Source organism: Takifugu rubripes, chromosome 11 (assembly GCF_901000725.2).
Source record: "Takifugu rubripes chromosome 11, fTakRub1.2, whole genome shotgun sequence".
Classification (NCBI taxonomy): Eukaryota; Metazoa; Chordata; class Actinopteri; order Tetraodontiformes; family Tetraodontidae; genus Takifugu; species Takifugu rubripes.
In genome coordinates, this window is record NC_042295.1 from 14,944,992 (window position 1) to 14,968,456 (window position 23,465).

Below are 23,465 nucleotides of genomic sequence, written 5' to 3' on the forward strand. Positions count from 1 at the left end.
GAAGACAGAAGGAGAAGGCCTGCTTTGCTCTTTTCATCCATTCAAAACCCCCAAAATAGGACAACAATGAAGGGATACCCTTAAAAACTGAGCAAGAGGCCAGTGGGAACAAGCTTTTATTTCGTGGCGTGGTCTCTAAGTTTCATAATTGGGATTCTTGCGAAGGATTACAAAGCCTTCCAGGATGGGTGTTACAGGAAGATACTCCTCTGTGGCCAGCTCCGCCCGCTCTCCATGAGCCAGCAATACGGGCGTTGTGTGGGTCTGGAAGCCTGTGATGGCCTTGGGTTTCCCCGCTTGGCCCACCACATCCACAGCCTGCAACCAAATCAGGCAGTTTAAAAAAAAAACCCTCACCTCCATTTCCCCGTTAACGAGGGAGTGAGGACGGTCTCACCTGTCCGACGCGAACAGACACGGGGAGGGGTCGCAGCTCCTCGTCAAAGGTCACCAGCATGCGTGGCTGCATGGCCGCCACCAGGCCGTACAGGATGTAGTGAGACTTCCCCAGAATTACTGTAGGAGACACCGGGGAGAGCATGAGCACAGAAGCAAGCGAGGAAGCCTTGCTTTAACATTTTTAAAAATGACAGGGGGAACGTGTAAGGAGAGGAAAAGAGGCTCACTGTTTTTGACGTCGAGGAAGGAAACGAGGACCGTTAGCAGCCCGGCGACGGCCACCTGGCTCATGAGCTGCCGGTCGCTATGGTAGGGACAGAGCGTCAGTGTTCCTTTGCCCAGATGAGTCAGACCCTGGGAGCACAGGAGCAGAAGGTTAATATCAGCTCCAGAGCACCACGTCTTCACCCCGTTCTTACGCCCTTAAGCCCTTTATGATGCCGCGCACCTGAGCCAGTCTGACCATGAAGAGGTTGTTCGGGTCTTTGGCGTGGTACTGGGCCAGCTGCCTCAGCATGGCGGCCAGACGGGCGTTATTTGTGCCTGGAGCAATGAAATGCAATTAAGAGACGGCAAAGGGGAAACTGTCTGGATTGGTTAAAGCTTCTAGGCGGCGTTAACAGAACTCACCGCTGCCCACCATGCCCATGGCGAAGATGGAGTTGTGCGAGACCTCGGGGTCGGCATCGTGGGAGAACTTACTGAGGGTGTCCAAGATGTTCAAGCGAGGGTTGGACACAGAAATGAGAGCCAAGGCCAGGGGCACTGCTCGCCTCAGGGTGGGCTCGCCGTAACGCAGCTGACGGAGAGAAAATTCACCTTCTTGAAACGCGTTAAGAATAAGTGGCAACAGCTGTGAACTAGAAGGATGGAGAGAATGGAGGAGGAAGAGGACTGATGGTAAACTGACCAGATGCCCAAACGTCCGTAGGGCCATTTCAGAACCAATCTCCTCCCCCATGGCAATGAGGGCGATACCAAGGACAGCTACACCCTGAGAGGAGGAATAAAACCGACGACAAATCAAGCTTTAATTGATCTGGTAAAAGAACCGAGATGCAAACAACCGGTGTGGAAAGTTCTTTACCTGATGGGAACCCATATCGGACTCTTTTTTATCTTTGTCCTTCTTATCCTTCTTCTCCTTGTCGTCCTCCTTTTCTTTCTCCTTGGCTTCGTAGTGCTCGCTACAGATGTGCAGAAGCTGCTGCACCTTCAGCACATTACCGGAACCTGAGATGGAGGCGATAAGGTGGAGATTACAGATTGCAGATAAGGTCAGCCCAGGCTGCACAAGCGGGACCAAAAAAAGAAAAAAGAAAAGGTGTTTGACACCCTGTTAAAGTTCACTTCTACCCAAACTTCCATCAGTAGCCTGCAGCCACATTACATCGACCTTTAACGTGACTGCGGCTGGCTCCAGCGCCATTTTGACTTTCTGCCAATCAATCAGATTTGAAGGGCAGCAGCGTTTGTAACTCACCTGCGTATGCGCAGATATCCACCAATGTGTTGGCAAAGCTGCGGAAAGGCTCAGGAACAACTTGTAAAGCTGCCAGGGTCGTCTCAATGGCCTCTCCTTTACCTATAGAAAGAATATTTCCAGCAGTATTAGCTATACACGCATGTACATAGATACAGACTGTCATTCTTAGTGATTCTGTTCTTACCCAGGTGGTTCAGTCCCAGGCCTAAAGGCAGCCAGTGAGCGTACGAGTCCTTCAGCTCCGTGTCGTTCTTCTCCATGATGGTCTGAAGAATGGTGGAGGTCACATCACCGTTGCATGACCCCACTGCAATCATGCCGCACGCCATCGCCGTTATTCCCACCACCTGGAGAGTAGAGGCACGCACGTTAAGGTTGCTACGATGAACACACGCATCGGGGTTATTTCAGCGTTATAGACGCACCTCCATGCTGGATTTGGAATCTCCCATGACGGGAAGAAGCAGAGACAGAACATCTTCTCTGTTGGAGCCAGCGTAGGCGAGGCCCAGGCTGAAAGCAGGATCAAAACATTCAGTGTCGCAAGATCAACGCCAGTAAGATTCTCACAAATTTGATTGGTTTTATGCGAAGGTTCTTCCCACCCAAATATGGCTCCTATCCTCATGATGTTGCTGTTGTGGAGGACGTAGTCAGACAGCAAGGCAAGGGCAGGGTCACACTCGTTCCTCACTCCTGAGTTGACAATGCCGCAGGCTAATAGAGCACCAGACTGAGGGGACAGAGGAGACATTTAATCCAATGAATAATTAACAGGGGGAGTCAGAAGACACTGTGATTCAGGAGCAATGTGTTGTTCTGATGTAAATAAATGACAGTGTGATCTTCACCTTAATGTAATCCTCAGAGGAATAGAGATACTTGTCAATCTGTGTCAAACCACCGTCCACATCCCACAGCAGGATCATACCCAGGGAGGCTGCGGCGCTCAGCATGCCTGTGGACATTTACTCCATCTTTACTGGCTGCACAGTCATGAACGTGAACTAGAAACCTGAAGCACGACTGGTGCGGCGTCTACGACTGCGAGTGTTCCTTTACCGTGGTCCTTGTTCTTGTACAACCATTTGTTGCCGTCATCTGTGAGCAGCTTGTCCTGTCCGAATGCTGCGTTGACAAAGCCGTTTACAAAGGACGAGGCCAAGTTCATGCGAGCAGAATCCACCTGGGAGCCACTACCGCCGAACCCTGCGAGAGATCATACAAGATACCAAAGCATCTTTAACAAGTTCAAGAAAAGTTACAAATACACAGTGATCACATTATATTATCCTAAAAACAAAGACGCAGGCTCACTGTTGTTTTCCAAATGGGTTTTGTAGATGTCATCTGGGACTTTGGGTTCCATTATGTCCAACTGTGAGAACAAGATGTTTGTTATAACTTAAGAACTATTGAAGAAACACCTCGATTTCCAATGAGAGAAATGATTTTATCCACTCGGGTTTTCAGTCATTAATCCCATATTACAGAACACTTCTGCTCCTCTGACCTCTCTGGCCAAGGCCAAAAAGTTGCTGTTGAGCTGCACATTGGACATGATTTCTGTCAGGTCCTCATAGTCCTCAACGTCCTCATTCAGCTCCAGGAACATGCCATGGCGACCGAGCATGAAAGCCATTTCCTTCTGGATAACTCTGCGAGACAAAGAGGGTTTATTTTTAATATCCCAGATGCAACTGTGTAACATCACAGGCCAAAGAACCACAACAGAAATAAACACAGGCCTAATAAAAACATGTTTTCATCTCTAAAGACCTCCACCAAAAACATTTGAAGTTTAAAATATTAAACCCACCAGACATCGGGATGAAAATGACGACTTTTCTGTGACAATAAACTGAAATCTTACATGTCTTTGCAGGATGTGAAGATGTTTTCTACCAGCTCAACATCATTGAGCATCAAGGCCAGGCGCAGGGCTTCTGGGTAACGATTGAATTTCCTGAAGATGTTCAGGGCGCATCTCAGCAGCGCCGAGTTTTCTGGCTCAGGAACATAACTCACACAGCTGGAGGGCGGCAGACGAAACAACAGGAGATTAAATATTTGTTACAGGTATGGTAAAATGTTGAGTTACAGGAGTCTAGTGCTGAAACTACCTTGTGAGGTACAGACAGACTTTGCCATAAGCGTTTTCATCAATGTAGTCCTCCAACATGTCCAATCTCTCGATTTCCATCAGCAGATCGCAGGCCTCGTGCTCGGCATTGTGGGCCATATTGTAAGGGACAATCTCTTTCACAAGTTTTAGTAGCATTTCCTGTTGTGTCTTGTCATTTTCTTCTACCTCCTGCCACTCTTTAGCCACCTCACCAGCCAGGTGCCTGAAAGGACAACATTTAAGATCAGAACGTGTGTCCATAAACGCCTACTTTTCTGGACTAAAACAGTAACCAAGCAAAACATATCCAACTAGGTTCCGTCTAATGTTGCTATTCGTTATCTACAAACCATCGGCTGTGTCTTACCTGACATATTCATGTCCCCAGGAGGCCAATTCCTCCTGAGAGCCTACCAGACGATACTTCAAACACTCTCTCTCACCACTCATGGTCATGGCAAGCACCGACACCACGTCAGCACAAAAACGCTGCAAAACGTAGAAATTAAATCAAAAATGTTGCCACAGATTGCCATTGACCATAGATTCATTTATGGGGCACACCATAATCGAATCGTTGCTTACTTTATTCTCTCCAGGAGCCATGCCATCATAGATCTCCTTTAGCTTGCCATAGTGTGGGCGCAGGAACTTGAGGGGCTTGGGTACCGAGGTCATGGAAGTCGTCGAGGAGCGAATCAGCCTGCGCAGCTCCTCCAGAGCAGGATGGTACAAAGCTGTGTTCTTTTCCTGCAAGTACACAGAGAAACATCAGTGTATTTTATGCTTTCTCATCAAGGAGAAAATATAGAGAAAGGCCAAACACTTACACTCAGTCTCTCCACCATCATCTCCAAGTCCTCCTGTAACTGTTTGTCCTCTTCAGACTGAGAAGCAAAAAAAGAAAATACATGAACAATCTTGTTCCTGACATCAAGTAGTGTAGAGTGTTGCTTCATGTCTCGTAATGCAAAAAAAAGAAGATCTTCTACAAGTACCAAGGTTTCTAGTACTAATCTTTTTCATCATTTGTCTTTCTGAAATAATGGGATTCATATGCCTATATAAATATATTTTGGGACCAAGCTTTTCATTCATGTTATTATGAAATGCCTAGCAGAAACGATGAAGCCAAACAGGTCTATTCCCAACTATACTGAGCCAAAGCTGGCAGAATATCATTACATTCGTGGCAGTTGTTTTAATGTTTCATTCCAGAAGACTGTAATTTACTGAGGTACCCAAGTTGAAGCAGACTACTTGAAGTTTGCACGTCAGGGAGCACAGCTAATGACAGCACAGGCAGCAGCGGTAACACCTAGCAAGCTAACATTAGCCCACGGGCTAACTAAGGCTAAGCTAAATGGAACCAACTCTGAGAATAGTCCATGTTATGTTCCTTCAAGATAAACAACTGAGTTCTAACTTATCTACAAAACAATTGCTTCAGTAAGAAAGAGTCTAACTATTTGAGTAGTTTAATATACCGATCTTTAGTGGCAGTGTATTTGGCCTGCCTAACCATGTTGTCAAAGCGGCAGTGACTAAGGCGAAATAAGAGGCTCTTTGGCAGCATAGTTAGCACATCATTGAATGAGAAAAAGCCGCAAACTCACCAATTCTTGCTCCTCTTTCTTATCCTTGTCTTTAGCTGAGGGCTGTTGCCCCTTTTCCTTCTCCTTCTCCTTCTCATCGGCCTTTTCTGTCTTTTTCTCTTTGTTTTTTGCCTCCTCCATGGCTGTCTGTGAACTCTCGATTAGCAAACGGAACTAAGGATGCTGTCGCGAGCTGTCTCTTCTTCTACGGTGTCAAATTTGTTCTTTTTTTGTTCTATCGCCCCCCGTTGGTCGACTGTCACATTGTTGGTGGTGCGTACTTCACGTCCTCATAAACGATGGAAGTTTCGAATTTATCATACAAATTTAATCCAAATACGTTATAAACGATCATTATGTTTCAGATCCAGAGTCAATTAATGTTTAAATTATCACCTTATTTGCTTTTATATTGTGAATATGTTGACAAGGTTTTGTATGATGTTACACGATGAACTGCCAAAATATTGAAATCTCCCACACTTTTAAAGTAGCAGATTCGCTTGTCACATGACCACCTGGATATAATCACATGGTCAGAGTCTGAACCGTTTCCCACTCAGGTCAACATGGCTTTTAGGAAGTGCCATATTCTCTCTTGTCAAGGGATTTTGCTGTTTCTTTCAGTGTGCTGTCTGCTTGGAACAGGACGGGCAGCGTTTAAAGGCTTCACTCGGTTCAAAGCGAAGGAGGAAATTGGTCACAAACCAGTGTTTGACGAGCAATGGTTCAGTCAAAGACTGGATCACTTCAGTGCAGACAGCAGGGAGTGGAAACAAGCAAGTATCAGTTTGTCTTGAATACCTTTGAAATGTACACTGTAAATTAAGCTGTCACTTCTACAGCGCGATCCTTCACTGCATGCTTCCAAGTAATTCAAACATTTTATCCACGTGTTTCAATGTTCTTGTTTCTGTTCCCTGTTCCTCACCAGAGGTACTTTTTGAGTCAAGCCTTCTACAAGCCCGATGGCCCGGTGTTTCTAATGATAGGTGGAGAAGGTCCAGCCAATCCAGCCTGGATGCAGTATGGCACCTGGCTCACTTATGCTGAGAAGCTGGGAGCTCTTTGCTTAATGTTAGAACACCGCTTCTATGGAAAAAGCCGCCCAACCAGGTGGGCTTCATGCAAACATAGAGCTTTTAGTGAGACACCTGTCGTGTATGAGACTGAGTGTCTTTAAAAATGGCTTGAATGCAACACAGGCTCCAAATCATTTAAGTTTTAATATTAATCTTAGCGTATCATGATTTGTATTGGCTCTTCCTGGTCTATAATTGCACCCACTAAAAGGCTGTGTTTTATCAGCCAGATTTTAAAGGTTTGATAATATTTGCAAAACTAAGTCACTTCACTTAGATTACTAATGTACACAGCAACATTTATTCTCACAGCTGTTCTAACAGCAATAGGACTTTCGAACACTTCTACCACTAGATGGCACTCAGCATTCCCAGGATGGTCCTGTCAGGAAAATGCACGAGTGAAACTCAGTTTATTTCTTCTATTTAGTGACCTCAGCACAGACAACCTGCGCTTCCTCAGCAGCCGCCAGGCGTTGGCAGACCTGGCGCATTTCAGAACAACCATCGCAGAGGCTCTGGGGCTGACCAACGCCAAGTGGGTGGCATTTGGTGGGTCGTACCCGGGTTCTCTGGCTGCTTGGTTCAGGCTGAAGTATCCTCACATGGTCCATGCGGCTGTGGCCACCAGTGCACCTGTTCGCGCCACTGTTAATTTCCCAGGTATGAAAACGGTCAACATTTACACAAGTCTCATTTTAAAACCGTGGGAACGCCAATTACATTTTATTAGACACATTTGCACATCTTTAAATGGCTGTGGGGAAACCAGATGGATTTTTCCAAGACCAAGTAATTACAGTCTGGATTTGCATCGCTGTCATTTTCAAAGGTTCGAAAGTTAATAACAATTCTGTTTGTGTGTTCTGAGCTGATGCGGAAATATGGAGGAGGAACATTTTTTTGCTCCCGCAGACAGCCACCCACATCATCATTTAAATAAAAACCTGACTTTTATTACCGCTACCAGGTTACAGCCGGCGTTTGTCTGTTTTTCCGACTTTTGGCAAAATAAATCAAAAAGGTTCTGAATGATTATGTGATCAATCATAAAGCAACCTGCTATGTTGTGTAGCTTAAACCTCATCTGTGCTCTGCCACAGCACACGTTCATGCCGACACACACACACACACACACACACACACTTCTGCCTCATTCAGAAAGTCACGTGCACTGGTGTCAGGTGTCCATGGCAGCACAGACTATTACTTCCTCTAAGACACAACTATCCTTCACTCCCCGTAGAAATATTCCAGGTTTCATTCCAGGAAATTCCCTTTGGTTGAGAGTAATGAGTTGCGTCATGTTCTTTTAAACATTTCCAGACAACTCGGCTTAGCTAGACGTTTACTTTTGCATTCTCCCATAACTCGAAGTTTTCTTTTATTTTGCCGTCTCTTCAAGTGCTTTAAGTGTCAACTTCCCTTTCTGCGTCCATGTTCGGACAGAGTACTTGGAGGTTGTGTGGCGTTCGCTGGCCTCGGTGAATGTAGAGTGCCCCCTGCTGGTGAAAAAGGCCTCCGACACCCTCGCAGAGCTTCTAAAGGAGCCAAAGACCTACGACAACATCACCAAAGATTTCAAGTACGGTGGCCACACCTTCCTTCTCCATTCTTTAGTCCACTCTGAGTTTATCTTTCTAAAGTGTTGCAACGTAACATTTGTTAAGGTTAAACACAGACGGGCACCGTTCTTGGATCTACACACGGGCAGGAAAGTTTCAGGTGGCAGAATAATGGAATTAAAGAGGCAGCTTTCTTCCTTTGAACGCGTCATTGGCGTATTCTAAGTTGTTTGAGCCGGTCAGCGTGATGAATGAAGGAGACTGACGAGCTTTCGTAATGGTGTGGTAGCTGCGGCCTGAAGCCCCGTCTTTGTGTCCGCTGTAACCACGTTTGCGTGTCGCTCCCAGGCCGCTGCTGCAGACGCCTCGTCACGCAGGCACAAACACGCCCCCGCGTCACAAAGGTGGTCTGGCGTCTGACTCACGTAGCACAATATTTCACCTCTATTTTCACCACGTAGCAAGCATCTGTCACCCTGCAGACGCTCACACACGTGCCAAGAAATGGCGTAAGCGTCTCTGTTTGGTTCGGCGTGTTGTGTCTACCGCTTTACACGCCCACGGAAACGGGAAAGAGTGACACTCGCTTTTATGTCCACCTGATTACCTCAGTGCTGCATCTGACAGATGACTGAATCACAGTTTGTTGCGTGAGCAGGAGCCAGCAAACCCTGACAGGTCGGTGCGTAAAGGCTGCAGCCGACGCTAACAGCGCGCCACCACGCTCGTAATAACCATGCAGCATGTCAGTCATTGATTAGCGGTCTCCCCAAAGGCCAGTGTATAAAATTTTTGCTACTTCTAGCATGATTCAAGCCCTCTTTTTATGATTTTTTTTCCACAGCTGCCACAAAGTCATCCTGTTATTTCCAGTCCAGAGCTTCATCATTGTGCAATTCAAAAGTTGATGTTTAAATCTGGTGAAGCAGACGGACGCTTCTAGAGCTGTTTTCTTTAATATGAAAATCTTATTATAACACTAGAAAAACACTATTCTCAAGCCATTAATGTGGCAAATGAATGACTTCTCAATGTTTTTGGCTCATTTGAGTGATTTGCAATATGAAGAGATGGAGAGGGAAGCACTTTAACACCAGCTTTGGCTTTTCCTCTTGTCCAGCCTGTGTTCCAAACTGCAGATCCAGACCGAGATGGACTCAGCTCAGTTCCTGGAAACACTGGCTGGCAACTTCATGGACGTGGTCCAGTATAACGAAGACAACCGAGCATTTGAGGTGAGAAGTGACAAATATTACAGTCTGTCCGTGGTGGCGAGAAGGAGGGGAAGTAAGGGACAGCTTGTCTCCTGGTTCAGTGGCAGGCAGTTATGAGGAGGGTTGTGGACAGCAACAACTCTTCAGGGAGAATAATAAACCTGCAGTGTTTTAAAGGGAGAGGCCCAGGGGTGCAGAGGGGCTCTAGAGTTGCTCTTGCAATATAACCAGGCATCTACAGTCCCACTGTTACATGCTCAGTTAACCTGTCTTCCCCACTTTAACTAGTTAATTTAGCCCCTGGAGTTAAAAGAATACATACATGTATCAAGTATACAGCTTCAGTATTCAAGCTTTTAGCATCAGCAGACTTTAAAGTAATTACTTGTTCTGTCTGTTGGGATAGTGTGTCTTTCCTTTCCCTTTTTTGTGCCTATTTTACCAGCTAGCCCTGTATTCTCTCCACCCTCTCTGTCCCCCTGGTGCTGTGAGGAGACATGAGTCTGGTTACCAATAAGCGGATGTGAAAAACTAACAAAAGACTCTATGGTCTCTGTGGCTTCCTGTCGCCCCTAGCGAAAAAGAGGCTTCTGAAAAACCCCAGAGTGGTCCGCAGCACCGTCAGGCAAACACAGGCAACAGCTGCCTCTGACACAAAGGGCTCGGTGTGGAGAAAGTGATGAGATTTTAGATACCGGTGAGGAATTTTTGGTAAGATCTGGAGCTGAGGGGTAACTCAATCAGTGGCTTCACAGTTGAGGGGTTATCAATGGGCTGCTTTATAAAATACGTTGGTACATTACGTAACACCACGGCTTGGAGAGCAAGTGGAGACAGTTTCTCCTTTCCCAGCTATCACTTCTTACTGGAAAAACAAACATAATCACGTTCCAATGGTGCATTTTGTTTGGCTCAGGAAGGACGCAGGGAGTCTGGATGTCAGGCAGCAGCTGGACGATGTGTGTTTAAAGTTGTGGAAGCACGCAGAGAATTTTCTACCTGATGCTGACACCTGGATTTATTTGGCTTTTGTTTCTTATTTCCTATTCAAATGCTGCCACTCTGTAGCTTTCATATGAATTCACGGGTTCTCACAGATTTAAACGGCAATGAAGCAACGTTAGCACAGCAAATACTTGACATTAAAAATGTACACAGCGCTCTCGTCTTCCTCCAAAGGTGGGAAATCACCGCGCCAACATGAATCAAACATTAGTTTTTGGTTCAGCCTAATAAAATAAAATGGTGGGAGAGCAGGAAACCTCTAGAGGGCCTATTATCATCAATCCTAATGTTCAAGGGTCTCATCGTCCCATTGATCCGCCTTGGTTGACCTTTGTTAAGGGTGTGGTTGGAACCAACGTCACCATCAAGGTCTTGTGTGGCATGATGAGGGACGGCTCTGTGGGGGAGCCCTACGCCCGCTACGCCGCAGTGGCGCGCTTCATGCTGGACACGCTGTCAATAAAATGCCTGGACAGCAGCTTCGATGCATACGTCAGAGACATGACCAACACGTCGTGGGACGGGCCGGCTGCAGGGGGAGGTAGGTGCTGTTTATCATGCGCACTTGGTGTTTTTCCCATTCTTCTGTAGCTCGTCAAGTGGTGACTTTTATTTTTACGAGGGATAAAAATGGACGCAGACTGTGTGGAGTCTGAAAATTTCCACTGACTGGACATGACACGGAGATGGGGACAGTTTGTTATGTGTGTGTGTGTGTGTGTGTGTTCTCAGGGAGGCAGTGGGTCTACCAGACTTGTGCTGAATTTGGATTCTTCCAGAGTTCTGATTCCCCCAACCAGCCGTTCACCGGCTTCCCTCTTATGTGTGTACCGTCAGCATCGCCTTTCTTTATTACACTCTTCTGCCTGTTTCATGGAGCCCCTATTTCCTGTTTAGGTTTCAGGTGAAACAGTGCGAACAGTTTTACAACATTAGTGCAGAGATGGTGGCGGAGGCCGTGGCCCAGACGAACGAGTATTATGGCGGCTATGACATCCGCTCCAGCAAAATTGTTTTTGCTAACGGGGACGTGGACCCCTGGCACGCCCTGGGAATCACCCAGGACATCACCCGGGACCTGCCCGCTGTGTTTATCCAGGGTGAGAACTCCATACACCCATCCTCCATTAACTGTCATACTTGTCTCATGAATGTATTTTGATTAAAACGCCCCCTGGTGGAAAATACCTGTGCTCGAAGGTTTGGAAATCTTGCTGCGTTGGGCGCCAAAACAAATGGCTATTTTAAAAAAATCCACCTTTTATAATTGTTTTTCACTGGGGATTTTATTTCAGGATTCTTGAGTCGAGATCATTTAAATCATGGTTGATTGTTTAATAGCAATAATTAATCATTTCCACCTGTTTGATCTTGTTTTTTTTTCCCCTAATAACCTTATATTGACATATTTCCTATGCTCAGGAACGGCTCACTGTGCCAATATGTATCCTGCCAGGAGTGAGGATCTCCCCCAGCTTACTCTGGCCCGGGACCACATCTTCTTACTCCTCCAACAGTGGCTGAAGCAATGACTGACTGGCTGAGTGATCAGGCTGTTTCATGGCTGGATGGATGAGACCTTTTGACAGATTGAGACATTTGAGCTTACAACCGTGTTTATGAATGCACGTTGAAGATTGGAAAATAAAATCCTCTTTTGGAAAATGCTTTATTTTTCTTATAAAAGTTTTTTTTATCCCAAATCTCTGATTGTCAAAAGATTTAAAAATGCAGAATAGTTGCACGTTTCTTGTGACTGTAAAAGGTCGACCCGGCAAAATCTTGGTGTTGCTTTTTCATCTATGCTTTTCTATTATTGGTGGTGTTTCAGATTCAGATTCAGATTGACGGACTTTCAGGCTCTGAGAATGTCAAGTTGCTGGCACAAAGGTCGTTAATTTTGATGCGCCCATCACAAAACTTGCCAGAAGACCAATTTCCCAGTGATAATTTGCTCAGAATGGTGTTACACTTGTTGGCAGTCACCCCTCTGGTCATTTGGCACAAGCTTGGTCTTATTTTAATGATTAGAGTTTAACTAAAAACAGGTGCGACGTCCTCAACGTTGCATACCAATGACACATGAATGTTGAAAAGTTGGATAGATTGGATAAAATAAAAGACCCTGATTGACTTTACTGTACCTGTACATCTTTTTTTCTCATGTATATGGATGTAATTGAGGCGAAACATTTTTCAGGTGTGTGTCTGTCTTGGTGTGAGCAGGACCATCCGAATCATCACCTCATCAGAGGGGAAAACCAGCTAGTTTCCTATTTTGCAATGGCTAGCAATGTCCCAAAGCAGAAGTTAGTAAATAACCTAAAACGCTTATCTCTTAATGATTAGATATGAACTCAGTTTGATTCATGAACACAGTGATGTTCCACGGAACAACACAAGCCAGTGTAATTAATCACTTCCTGTTATTAACGCGTTGGACTCAACCGCGTCAAGTTGGCGGTACGTAGCCAAACGCTACCGGAAGTTGATCCTGTAAGCTTTAATTTTACTTTAAAAGACTACAATGTGTCATTCGAAGTAAAGATAGAGAGCCCTTTCATATATTTTTTTACTTGTGGTGTGTGGGGGTGTGGAGTCGCATGTTTTACGTCAATACACCAGTGACCAGACTTTCGCAATTGTGCAGTTTATTTTGCAAAGACTACCGGAAGCTCGTCTTGGTTTATTCCTGGTTCGGGCTGACAGAGACGCGCCTCTCCGGGTCCGGTTGCTCAGTTTGAAGGCGGAGGTCAGTCGGATAAAATCAGTGGAACATCGCTGGGGCCACACAGCGTTTTACTTGCATTGGAACTAAATCTTTCCCACGTTTTGGCTTAAAGGGAGAAAAACTTTTTGCGACCATCTTCCGCAAGACGACCAAGTAAAAAAAAAATTACCTGCGTAACTACTGTTGCGACATTATAAGTAAGAATTTGCTTTAATGTATGTTTAAAGGTGCCACTCGAGCAACCTGACTTTTCTGTTTTAGTTACATCAGTAACTTAATAGTTTCGCAATTACAAAATGCTTCATTGCCTTTAAGTGCGTGTTTAACAACTAAAGCTCCGGATAAAGTCGCATGTTGCTGGAAAAAGCCATTTTCTTGCTTTTTTTGTTGAGAATTCCTTTTAAAAATCCAAACTCCTCACGCTTTTGTTTCATGTGCTGAGTAAATTTGGCGCAGACGCGCGATGCTATCATTTTCTGGGAGAATCCTCAAACAGAATTCGCGCATTTACTGGACCTGATCCTTCCAAATTCTCTGAAATTCCACCAAAAGAGACCCTTAAAAGCGGCTTCGTGCTCGCCACAGTTTATGAACGGAGTCACTTTTGACTCCGTTCATAAAGAAGCAAGAAGCGATTCCACCACAAGTCTTATCGCCACAGGGGCTGCACCCCGAACCCGCAGTCCATGCTGGAATTTACAGCTTGATTACCAGCAGCTCTGTCCCTCAGGCGACCCACTCCAGTGCTCCCAGTGGTGTGGGTCGAGATAGAAGGGCTTGACTAGAATAACCTGAAAGGTTTTGGTTCAGTCGGAAAGTTAAACATGCAGGTTGCCTTTATTCCGAGATGGTCGTGAACGGAGGGGGCTGCCATCAAGGTGATGCTCTGCTCTTTGTTTCCTACCAGGTGTGGGAGCAAAAATGAAGACTCTCTCATTCCTGTGCCTGTTTGGGCTGGTCGTCCTCCGTGGCCACGGGGGTGCACTCTCTCAGGCTCCCTCCTATGGGGAACGGGGCTCTGATCTGGGGATCCAGGTCTTTCAGCAGGAGGTCCGCTCCAGGCCCCTGGACAATATCGTGCTGTCTCCTCACGGTGTAGCCTCTATCCTTGGAATGCTGCTCCCAGGTGCTCACGGAGAGACTCGGAAGCAGGTCCTCACTGCTCTCCGCTACAAGAAAAACGGTACTGCCCCGACTGTGTGAACATTTGACCGACGCGAATCTGAAATAAACAGGAATTGACTTGATTTGCGCAGGGCCGTACAAGATGCTGAAGAAGCTGCACAAGACCTTGACGGCTAAGGCCAACCAAGACTCGTTGCTGATTGCTAACGCCATGTTCACCAAGGAGGGCTTCCCCATGAAGGAGGCCTTCGTAGCCACCAACAAAGCCAACTTCCAATGTGAGAGCAGGAGCCTGGACTTCAGACACCCCTCGAAAGCAGCAGATGATATCAACGAGTGGGTCAGCAATAAGACCAAAGGTTGGAGTCCCTATTTATTTTATCTGTTCAAAAGAATCTGTATCTCTTCTCCAATCTCCGTCGTCTGTGGACACCAGAAGGTTTTCTCTGTTGGAGCGACGCTCCTAGATCTTGTGTCGTTACTCATCTGTGCTGATGAGGCTGATTTACCAGATCGAATGTCGCTCCGTTGCATATTTATCCAGGTCACATCCCCAGCCTGGTCAAAGCGGACATGCTGGACTCGGCGCTGACCCGCCTGGTGGCTGTCAACTCCATCTACTTCAAAGGCCTGTGGAAGTCCCGCTTCCAGGCAGAGGACACCAAGATGAGGCCCTTCACCAGCGGCGACGGGACCGTACATAAAGTTCCCATGATGTCCCAACTTTCCGTCTTCAACATCGGTGAGTCACCTCTGATGATGATGTCTAAAAACCTGAATCCGACACACGGCAGGATGGCGAAGAGGAGCTTTTCCCTCTAAAGCCTCCTGGAGGGTTCATCTGCAGAGGGTTATCATTTGTGAGGAGGGAGTGGAGGCAAATCAAATGCCCGACTTTTGCCAATAGCAGGGCACCCGGCACAAATTATGAGTCACTTGTAGACGTGCGGGATTTGTGGATGGTTGCTTAATTGTAACACACGGTGGGGTTTTGTTTACTGTATTGGAATATCTGACACACTCTGGGCCGAACCAGTAGGTGTGTTTGGATTTATCCAGTGTTTTTGTGCAGCTTTCATTCAAATGTCAGTCTGTCCAGGGGAGGGGGTGCAGGCGGAGGCCCGTCGCATGCACGGGACTTTACTGAGCGAAATGAAAAGATATCAGTGGGACATCTATATTTAGAAGAGCCGTCAGTTGTGTAAGCATGCTGAATGCTGTGGAGAGAGAGGGTTTAAGCAGACGGAATTATGACTTCTTCATTTCCTGCTGCGTGTTTACTGGACTGTAAATATTTGGCCACTTGCTGATAGTTTTTCTTAAAGTGTGCGTTTTATAGCGACCATAAATCAGCTTCCCGGAGCCTGATTCAGATGTTTCTCCATGAATAACTTCTGACTCGCACATATTTAGATAGACGATTCATTCATCACCTTTATTCGGCGATTTCTCATTTCACTTTTGCAACGGATGATAAGAAGATGATAAATGAATCCTCGTTATAAGAGCGGATGACTCGGATTCCATCCTCACAGTCAACCGTGACCTTTGAAACCATTAAGCCCCGGTCCTCCTGTGCTCACCCAGGCATGGTCACCACGCCCCAGGGCCTGAAATATAAGGTGATCGAGCTGCCGTATCACGGCAACACGGTCAGCATGCTGATCGCCCTGCCCTCCGAGGAGAACACCCCCTTGTCCCACATCATCCCGACCATCAGCACGGCCTCGGTGCAGAACTGGACCAAACTGATGCACATGATGAAAATCCGCCTGCTCATCCCAAAGTAAGACCCAAACACGCCACCCGCTCTAATAACCCGGCAGAAGGTGTGACCGCGGCGTGATCATCGTGTTTAGGTTCACCGCGGACGCCGAGGTCGACCTGAAAGGATCGCTCTCGGCGCTGGGACTGACGGACATGTTCAGCTCGGAGCGCGCTGACTTCAGACACCTCAGTGAGTAAAAGAGAGACTGTAATGAAATGTATTTAAGCAGGTTATTTATGGACGCCTGAACAAGAAAAGCTGAACCGGGACAGCCACACATTTGATGCTGCGTTTTTAGCCCTCTAGCGCCATCAGGTGGCGGGACGAGACGTAACAGACTCGTTGCCACGAGGTTGTAGCGAAGCGGCAAACTCCATTTGTCTCCTCAGGTGCTGAGCCCTTGTATGTGTCGACGGCTCTGCAAAAAGCCAAAATCGAAGTGAACGAAGACGGGACGAAAGCGTCCGCTGCCACCAGTGAGTATCCGCGCTCCTCTGACGCTGTTCCGCTCCTCATCTCCTCTCCGCTGATCTCGTTTTTATAAAATCTTATTTTTAGCTGCCATTTTGATCGCTCGATCCTCTCCCCCCTGGGTGGCCGTGGACCGACCTTTCCTCTTCCTCATCAGACATAACCCAACAGGTGAAGCATGATAAAAGCAAGCGCAATAACCAAGCCGCCCCCTCTGAAACGCTGTGTTCTCCGTCTCTGCCCCCCAGGTACCATTCTGTTCATGGGGCAGATTAACCAGCCTTGAGACCTGCGCCACCGCTCACTTCCTCCTCACGTAGCAGGAAACGTTCTGCTCTGCCATGCATGAACACACACACACATACATGCACACAATTTGGCATATACTGATGTGCAGAGCAGATGCTTATAAACTTTTTTGCTATTGTTCATAACACTTGCAGACTAAATTGTCCTGCTTTTTTTTTTTTATTGACTTTTTGGGATTTTTTTATTTTTTTTAAAACCTGAACATCAATGTGTATTTTGAAGCTCTGGAGTGATCAGTCATCAGTTTCTCATGATTTCAGTTCCAGTTGTGTGGCCGTCTCCCTGGCCTGGTTTCATTCCATATTATTGTTGTGCGCCACATCTGGAACGACATGCCTTGCTACTTTTTACCTTCCAGAGGAAATCTGTTATCACACTTGCTTTGTGTTTGTTCAAATAAATACACATATTTATAACATCGTCTTCTGAGTTTTTATGAGAGGCGACATTGATTGTTGTTGTGTTGTGTTGGGATTTACGCGATTACCGACCAGAAGTATGGATCAAACGGGGATGGTCGAAGGTCCTACCGTAATGTATTGAGAGTTGGTGCGTGTTGGGTCTTTTTTCGCTGCGCGCTCCCCGAGGCCGCAGCTCTTTACGGTACCGCAGCTCCAGCGTCAGCTGATCGTCTCCCACCGACGAGCGAGGAGGAGACGCGGCTGAGGGAAAACACTGGCTGCTCCGCTCAACCACCCACCATGGCCGCGGAAATACATTCAAGGCCGCAAACGGCGAGGCCCGTTCTCCTAAATAAGATCGAGGGGCACTCGGACGCCGTCACCGGGGCGGTTTTGATCCCGAAAGAAGACGGAGTTATCACCGTCAGCGAGGACAGGTGAGCTAGCGGTAGCTAAAGGGCTAAAGGCTCGGTCTATTTGCTGGAAGCTCCTCCATAAATGCTCGTATTGGTTTTAAATGGGCAGAAAAACCGAAATTCTGGAGGATTTCGGGTGTTTTGAAGACGGTAAGACGACCATAAAAGCGTACAAATCAACCTTCCGCTGACAGCTGGGCTATAAATGACACTGTTATTGTTTTATTGGGCTGTTTTTGCGACCCAAGATTTATTGATTATATGCTGACTTTTATATTTAACTATTAACTCGAACACTTGCCTTCAGGCATTTCAGGCATAAATGTCATTAGCATTAATTCAGTCTCATGATTTTCTGATAGTTCTGGTGATGCCAAATAATGTTATATGAATTAATATGTATTTAAAAAGCCAAAGAAATGCAATCAAACGTGTGTTTGCTTGATTCTCTGATTTCGGAGGGTTTTTGAGGTGTCTCGCACTGTTGCAGGTGTGAAGAAACATCCTCATTTAGAGGTTAATGGTCTTTTTTGCTTGACTTTAGGGAAGTAAACCCTTTCTCAGTTCCTTTATAAAATACATTTTGAATACATTTGAAATACAAAAAGCCACCGTGGTGCATTCGAATCCAGGAAAATGAGACTTGAACAAAGTTGAATGTTTGAATATTGACTCATCATCTTCTGATGTGCTCTCATTTGCATTTTCTGTGTATCACTTGGCTTTTTTCTCTTTAGACTCCTTTAAACTCTGTCAGGTTTGATTAAATCTGCTCTTCCTCCCCAGAACCATCCGAGTTTGGCTGAAGCGAGACAGCGGTCAGTACTGGCCCAGCATCTACCACACAGTCTCATGTAAGTCAGCCTCCGGTCTCAGGTGGGTGAAGGTGCGGCTGTTGGGGTATTTGACGCTCTTGCTCCTGCTCCTCCAGCACCGTGCTCCTGCATGTCCTACCACCATGACAGCAGACGCATCTTCATAGGCCAGGACAACGGCGCCGTTGTGGTGAGCGAGCCGGGCTCGGCCCCGTCATTTCATACGTTGCAACTTCAGAAGAGGCTTGAATTTCTGGTTTCTGTTCAATATTTGGACTCCTTTCGACAGCCACGGGCGCTGGGTGGTTGTTTGATCTGAGACTCGTTTCTTTTATGTGTGTTTGTTTGTAGGAGTTTCTTATCTCGGAAGATTTCAACAAGATGAACCACGTCAAAACATACCCAGGTGAGGAGACCAGTGTGGCTTCAGCTGTGGAAACGGATCCTGGGCTGTGGTGCACTTGGCATGTTCACATCTTGACAGCAGCTGCGAAGGCTCCTTACTGGAAAACTAAGAAGTTGTTTTCGACAGCAAAAGACCGCATCAGCGCTGAAAGTTTTTCTTAAAGTGTGCGTTTTATAGCGACCATAAATCAGCTTCCCGGAGCCTGATTCAGATGTTTCTCCATGAATAACTTCTGACTCACACATATTTAGTTTTCAGTTTTCCCTCTAACGCTGGTGTCAGGCTGAAGCTGCCGAGCCAAAGCTCTTACACATGAGCCGCAGCCAGATAAAACATCAGGACGTTCCTCTGCTCTTCGACGCCGCGCACGGCTCAGCATTGTTTTCCAGTCACAAGACGCCACCGGCTTCACTCGACCTGCCACAGTCGACAAAAAAGGCTATTATGCGAGCGCGTTGGTGGCGGGGGCGTAGCGAAGGAGCGAGGGAGAGCTAGGAGGGGAGTCATGGTCTGGTCATGAGGCAGCGGGGGGAACAAACAGGAAGAATGTCATCGATGATGAAAAACAGTCCAGTTTTGGTCCAGTTCCCGGCACAGAACGAGCTCCCGTGGGATTAGTTTGGCCTTGAACATTCCCCCCTTCGACAGTGGCTTAATACTCTCAAAGATGTCAGGAAAGGATTAGCTTACTTTTATTCTAAAGCTGGTTAATAACACGGCTGCCTCCATTTAATGATCCCCAGCACAAAGGAAGGAGAATTAGCTTCAGATGGCTTCATCAGAATCAGCTGAAGAGCTTGTTGTTTATCCGGCATCGCCTGTGTGTGTGTCTGTGTGCGTGTGTGTGTGTGTGTTTCAGCCCACCAGAACCGTGTGTCAGATATGGTCTTCTCCCTGGAGACGGAGTGGGTGGTGAGCACCGGCCACGACAAGAGCGTGAGCTGGATGTGCACCCAGAGTGGCAGCATGCTGGGGAGACACTACTTCAATGCCTGGGCCTCCTGCCTACAGTATCCTTCCTCAGCGGGGCTTCAAAGCGCTGCGGCGTCACCGCTCTGCTTCACGCTGAAGCCTTGACCTCCGCGCTCAGGTACGACCACGAGACGCAGCACGCCTTCGTCGGCGACTGTTCAGGACAGATCACCCTGCTGAAGCTGGAGCAGCAGACGTACTCCATCATCACAACGCTAAAAGGCCACGAAGGTTGTACAAAAGCCCTATGAGTAGGACTTTAATTAAGGTTTAATTTTAATAACCAAAAACAGTAAAATTATGTAATGCTTAATTACTCCAATTTCCCTTAATCCACTGCTTAATTTGGGTGCTAAATTAGTAGGAAGCAGGATTTTATAGCCTCAGAATTTTAAAGCCAAGGTAGACTTTGTTGCAGTTCTCCCCGTTGACACTAGAGGGAGCCAAGAGACTGGATCATAACGAGTCCGTTCAACCCAGTTTCACTGTCTCAGGCAGTATTGGTACCCTGTGGTGGGATCCTGTCCAGAGGCTGCTGTTCTCAGGAGCTTCTGATCACAGCATCATCATGTGGGACATCGGTGGAAGGAAAGGACGGACGCTACTGCTGCAAGGACACCAGTGAGTTTCTATTTTCACGTTTTACCCCTGTGACCTGAGGAGCGAGCCTGCTGGACGCTCTTGTTGCTCCTGTTTTGAACTTTCCCTCTCTGATCCTTCTCCTCCGTTGCTCCTTGGCCTCCAGCGAGCGCGTTCAGGCTTTGCGCTACCTCCAGCTGACCCGGCAGCTGCTGTCCTGCTCAGCCGATGGAGGGATAGCGGTGTGGAACATGGACACGCAGAGAGAAGAGGTCCGCGCCGCCATTCTCATGTCTCCCGTGTTTTTTGGGGGCAGCATTTGACCGTTTTTGCGTGTCTGCAGGCGCCTCAGTGGTTGGACAGTGACTCTTGTCAGAAGTGCGAGCAGCCGTTCTTCTGGAACATCAAGCAGATGTGGGACAGCAAGACCATCGGGCTCCGGCAGGTAAGGGAGCGTCCGGCGGGCGCCGCCCCCTGAGACTTCCCTCTGTTACGCAACACCTGTGTTTCTGCAGCACCACTGCAGGAAGTGCGGAAAGGCCGTTTGCGGGAAGTGCAGCTCCAAACGTTCCCCGTACCCCATCATGGGCTTCGAGTTCCCCGTGCGCATGTGCGACACCTGCTTTGAGACCATCAGAGAAGAAGAGTGAGTGGAGGGTTTTTGTTCCCCCAAGTCAGTCGCTCCTTTAAAAGAAGATTCTAACGTTTTCTCCGTGCAGTCGCACGGCGTTGGCCACGTTCCATGAGGGCAAGCACAACATCAGCCGCATGGACATGGACCCATCCAGAGGCCTGATGGTCACCTGTGGCAGCGATCGCGTCGTCAAGGTCGGCATTAACACCCTCGCCTTCCCATCAGCCTCAGCTGTCGGTAGCCATGTGCATGTGTGTCGTGCACACTTTTGTTAAGATCTTGTGTTGCTGGTTGTCTCCACAGATCTGGGATATGTCGCAGGTGGTCGGCTGTAGCTTAGCAACAGGCTTCTCGTCACGCTGAGTGGCCCGGCCCCGATGTCATGGAAACCCCCCCCCTGTACAATACATACACCCTGGTGAACTTCTGGGATCTCACCTGCAGCCAGGCCTGCCGTGTGTGTGCGTGTGTGTGCGTGTGTGCGTGCGTGTGTGTGTGTTCATGTGTACATGTCGTTCTGATGACCTTTGCTCTGTGAAGGTCACCACCTCTGTCTTGTCATTTCTTTACACAACATTTCAGTCCCCTCTTTGTACCCGCCGCCCACTGAACTGCATATTACTCCCTGTAAACTGTACATACGCCCCACTATCGTGTATATATAACCCAGCAGCTTCTGTATAGGAAATAGTTGATTGGACTCACCGATCAAATCGATCGTTTAATTGTTCTTTGCTCACTAGTTGGCCTTAAAAAACTCTCAGGAGGTTTTACATTAGTAGGTCGTAGTTAATGTGTAATGACTCGGTAGAGCCGTCTTTCTCCAGGAAGCGTTGATAAGCGGTGAGAGTTGATGCGTTACCAAAGGGACGAGGAGTCGGGAGCACCCCCGCCTCCTGCAGCTGGGAGGGTGGCGTCCGCATGGCTCCGGGATCGGTGTGAAACTGGGCCTGAGGACGTAAACGTAGCTCTGAACCTTGAATGTTGAACCGCCCCCCCGCCGGCGCCACGGCTTCCCGTTTGAGTCATTTGCCGGTGCTTGACGACTGTTTGCTCGCCATCATCCCAGGCATCCGTGCTTCCTGTCGGCGTGATAGTTTTTCTAATCCCCCACCCACTAGTCTCGACATCATCGCTAAATCCATTAGCATCCTTGTAAATAGTGGCTAGTTTCTACGTTACACTAACGCTTGCCTTATCGTGAGCGGGACGACGAGCGTCACGACGTTGGAACTCAAATTATAAACACATTCCAATTAGGTATATTTATATTTGTAGTATTTATCCGTTGTTGTTCACGGTGTTTTACTTTTATTTGTGTCCAAAACTCATCAGGCCCTGCAGTGTTGTGCGCTGAGACAGATGCAGGCTGGTTGGGTACCAAGTGTACCGGAGCTAACGGTTCTGCCAATGATGCATGTGTGTTGATTATGCCCACTTAAGAAAGGATTCCTGTCAATGAAGAGCTCATCAGGAGGCTCTGAAGTAAAACCTGCCTTAATTGTTCTGTTGAATTGTAATAAATCTCTTAAACTGCGCAGCCTGAGTGGAGTAATTGCAGTCAAGTTGCTGTCGTGGCTAACATGCTAGCAAACAATTGCCTCCTCACTCTGATTTATTAAACATTTGGAGCATGTTCTCCTGGGACTTCCACACCTCTTATTCTCCAACCCCCCCCCCCCCGCCCCCGCCGCGCATCAACATTGATTCTTTCACAGCTTGTGAACCAGAACTTCATTTATAGCTTCACATTACAAGTGAATGAATAAATAAACACTACGTCCTCCTGCTCTGTTCTTTAATAACCGGGCTGCAACACACGCACTGTAGACTCTTTATTGGCTCATATTATTGATTAATGTTTAATTTCATTGGCAGTGTTGGCACACACGCTTCTCTAGCCGCCCTGCCCAACGCATCACTGGGTCACAAGGCTTCCTGTCAGCGCTGCCCCACAATCGGAAGCTCTGGTTTCCTTTCCTCCTCAGACCTCACATGTTGTCCATAGAGGGGCTGCGGGGGGGCTTATCTCCACAGGAGATGGACGAGGACGGGCTGAAAACAGCTAATACGGTAGATTCCAGATTATCTGACATCACAGGAAGCAAAAGATCTCCTCGCGCTGTAAATGGTTCATTTCCTGTCCCCAGACCAGGACAAGGTTTTTCTTAATCACGGGACTCGTCAACGCCTAAAACAGCCGGTCCATTTGTTAGATCTTTATTTCCTGTTCCAACATTAATGTACATTTCTAATTAATTAATGTATTTGCAAAGACATTATTGTACCGATTCTCACTCGTGTGTGTCGGGGTGCTGAGCTCCTTAATGTTCTAACAGAATAAATCATTCTGATGTCTATTTGACT

At 47.2% G+C, this 23,465-nt stretch overlaps 4 protein-coding genes across 6 annotated transcripts; 3 read left to right on the plus strand and 1 right to left on the minus strand.

The window, feature by feature from the left end:
* Positions 1–85: 85 nt before the first annotated feature.
* psmd2 (proteasome 26S subunit ubiquitin receptor, non-ATPase 2) lies at positions 86–5,820 on the minus strand. Its single transcript, XM_003968754.3, has 21 exons — positions 5,627–5,820; positions 4,841–4,897; positions 4,596–4,760; positions 4,378–4,499; positions 4,009–4,233; positions 3,759–3,917; positions 3,399–3,543; positions 3,203–3,263; positions 2,948–3,094; positions 2,737–2,843; positions 2,491–2,618; positions 2,311–2,398; positions 2,070–2,232; positions 1,883–1,984; positions 1,487–1,632; positions 1,310–1,393; positions 1,030–1,198; positions 848–942; positions 627–753; positions 398–516; positions 86–318 (listed from the first exon to the last, which is right to left on the minus strand). The coding sequence occupies exons 1-21, from the start codon at positions 5,744–5,746 to the stop codon at positions 136–138; spliced, it is 2,712 nt and encodes a 903-aa protein (XP_003968803.1). The 5' UTR covers positions 5,747–5,820; the 3' UTR covers positions 86–135.
* Positions 5,821–6,118: 298 nt separating this feature from the next.
* On the plus strand, positions 6,119–12,609 carry prss59 (serine protease 59, putative). The gene is made up of 9 exons (XM_003968778.3): positions 6,119–6,384; positions 6,540–6,721; positions 7,118–7,350; positions 8,137–8,272; positions 9,373–9,487; positions 10,811–11,012; positions 11,204–11,294; positions 11,369–11,571; positions 11,894–12,609. The coding sequence occupies exons 1-9, from the start codon at positions 6,175–6,177 to the stop codon at positions 12,001–12,003; spliced, it is 1,482 nt and encodes a 493-aa protein (XP_003968827.2). The 5' UTR covers positions 6,119–6,174; the 3' UTR covers positions 12,004–12,609.
* Positions 12,610–13,135: 526 nt separating this feature from the next.
* serpine2 (serpin peptidase inhibitor, clade E (nexin, plasminogen activator inhibitor type 1), member 2) lies at positions 13,136–17,291 on the plus strand. 3 transcript variants are annotated; one of them, XM_011608774.2, is made up of 9 exons: positions 13,136–13,223; positions 14,110–14,385; positions 14,459–14,686; positions 14,872–15,069; positions 15,915–16,113; positions 16,187–16,284; positions 16,485–16,571; positions 16,654–16,737; positions 16,815–17,291. In XM_011608774.2, exons 2-9 carry the CDS (start codon positions 14,124–14,126, stop codon positions 16,850–16,852), a joined length of 1,194 nt encoding a protein of 397 aa, XP_011607076.1. In that variant the 5' UTR covers positions 13,136–13,223; positions 14,110–14,123; the 3' UTR covers positions 16,853–17,291. The 3 variants fall into 3 exon arrangements, with proteins under 3 accessions (XP_011607076.1, XP_003968802.1, XP_011607075.1); XM_003968753.3 differs by having other exon boundaries at positions 13,186–13,399; XM_011608773.2 differs by having other exon boundaries at positions 13,186–13,355.
* Positions 17,292–17,491: 200 nt separating this feature from the next.
* Positions 17,492–23,463, plus strand: wdfy1 (WD repeat and FYVE domain containing 1). The gene is made up of 12 exons (XM_003968752.3): positions 17,492–17,713; positions 18,479–18,546; positions 18,624–18,697; positions 18,859–18,913; positions 19,773–19,923; positions 20,004–20,116; positions 20,380–20,506; positions 20,631–20,736; positions 20,808–20,909; positions 20,980–21,110; positions 21,184–21,292; positions 21,402–23,463. The coding sequence occupies exons 1-12, from the start codon at positions 17,577–17,579 to the stop codon at positions 21,459–21,461; spliced, it is 1,233 nt and encodes a 410-aa protein (XP_003968801.1). The 5' UTR covers positions 17,492–17,576; the 3' UTR covers positions 21,462–23,463.
* The last annotated feature ends 2 nt before the right edge of the window (positions 23,464–23,465 follow it).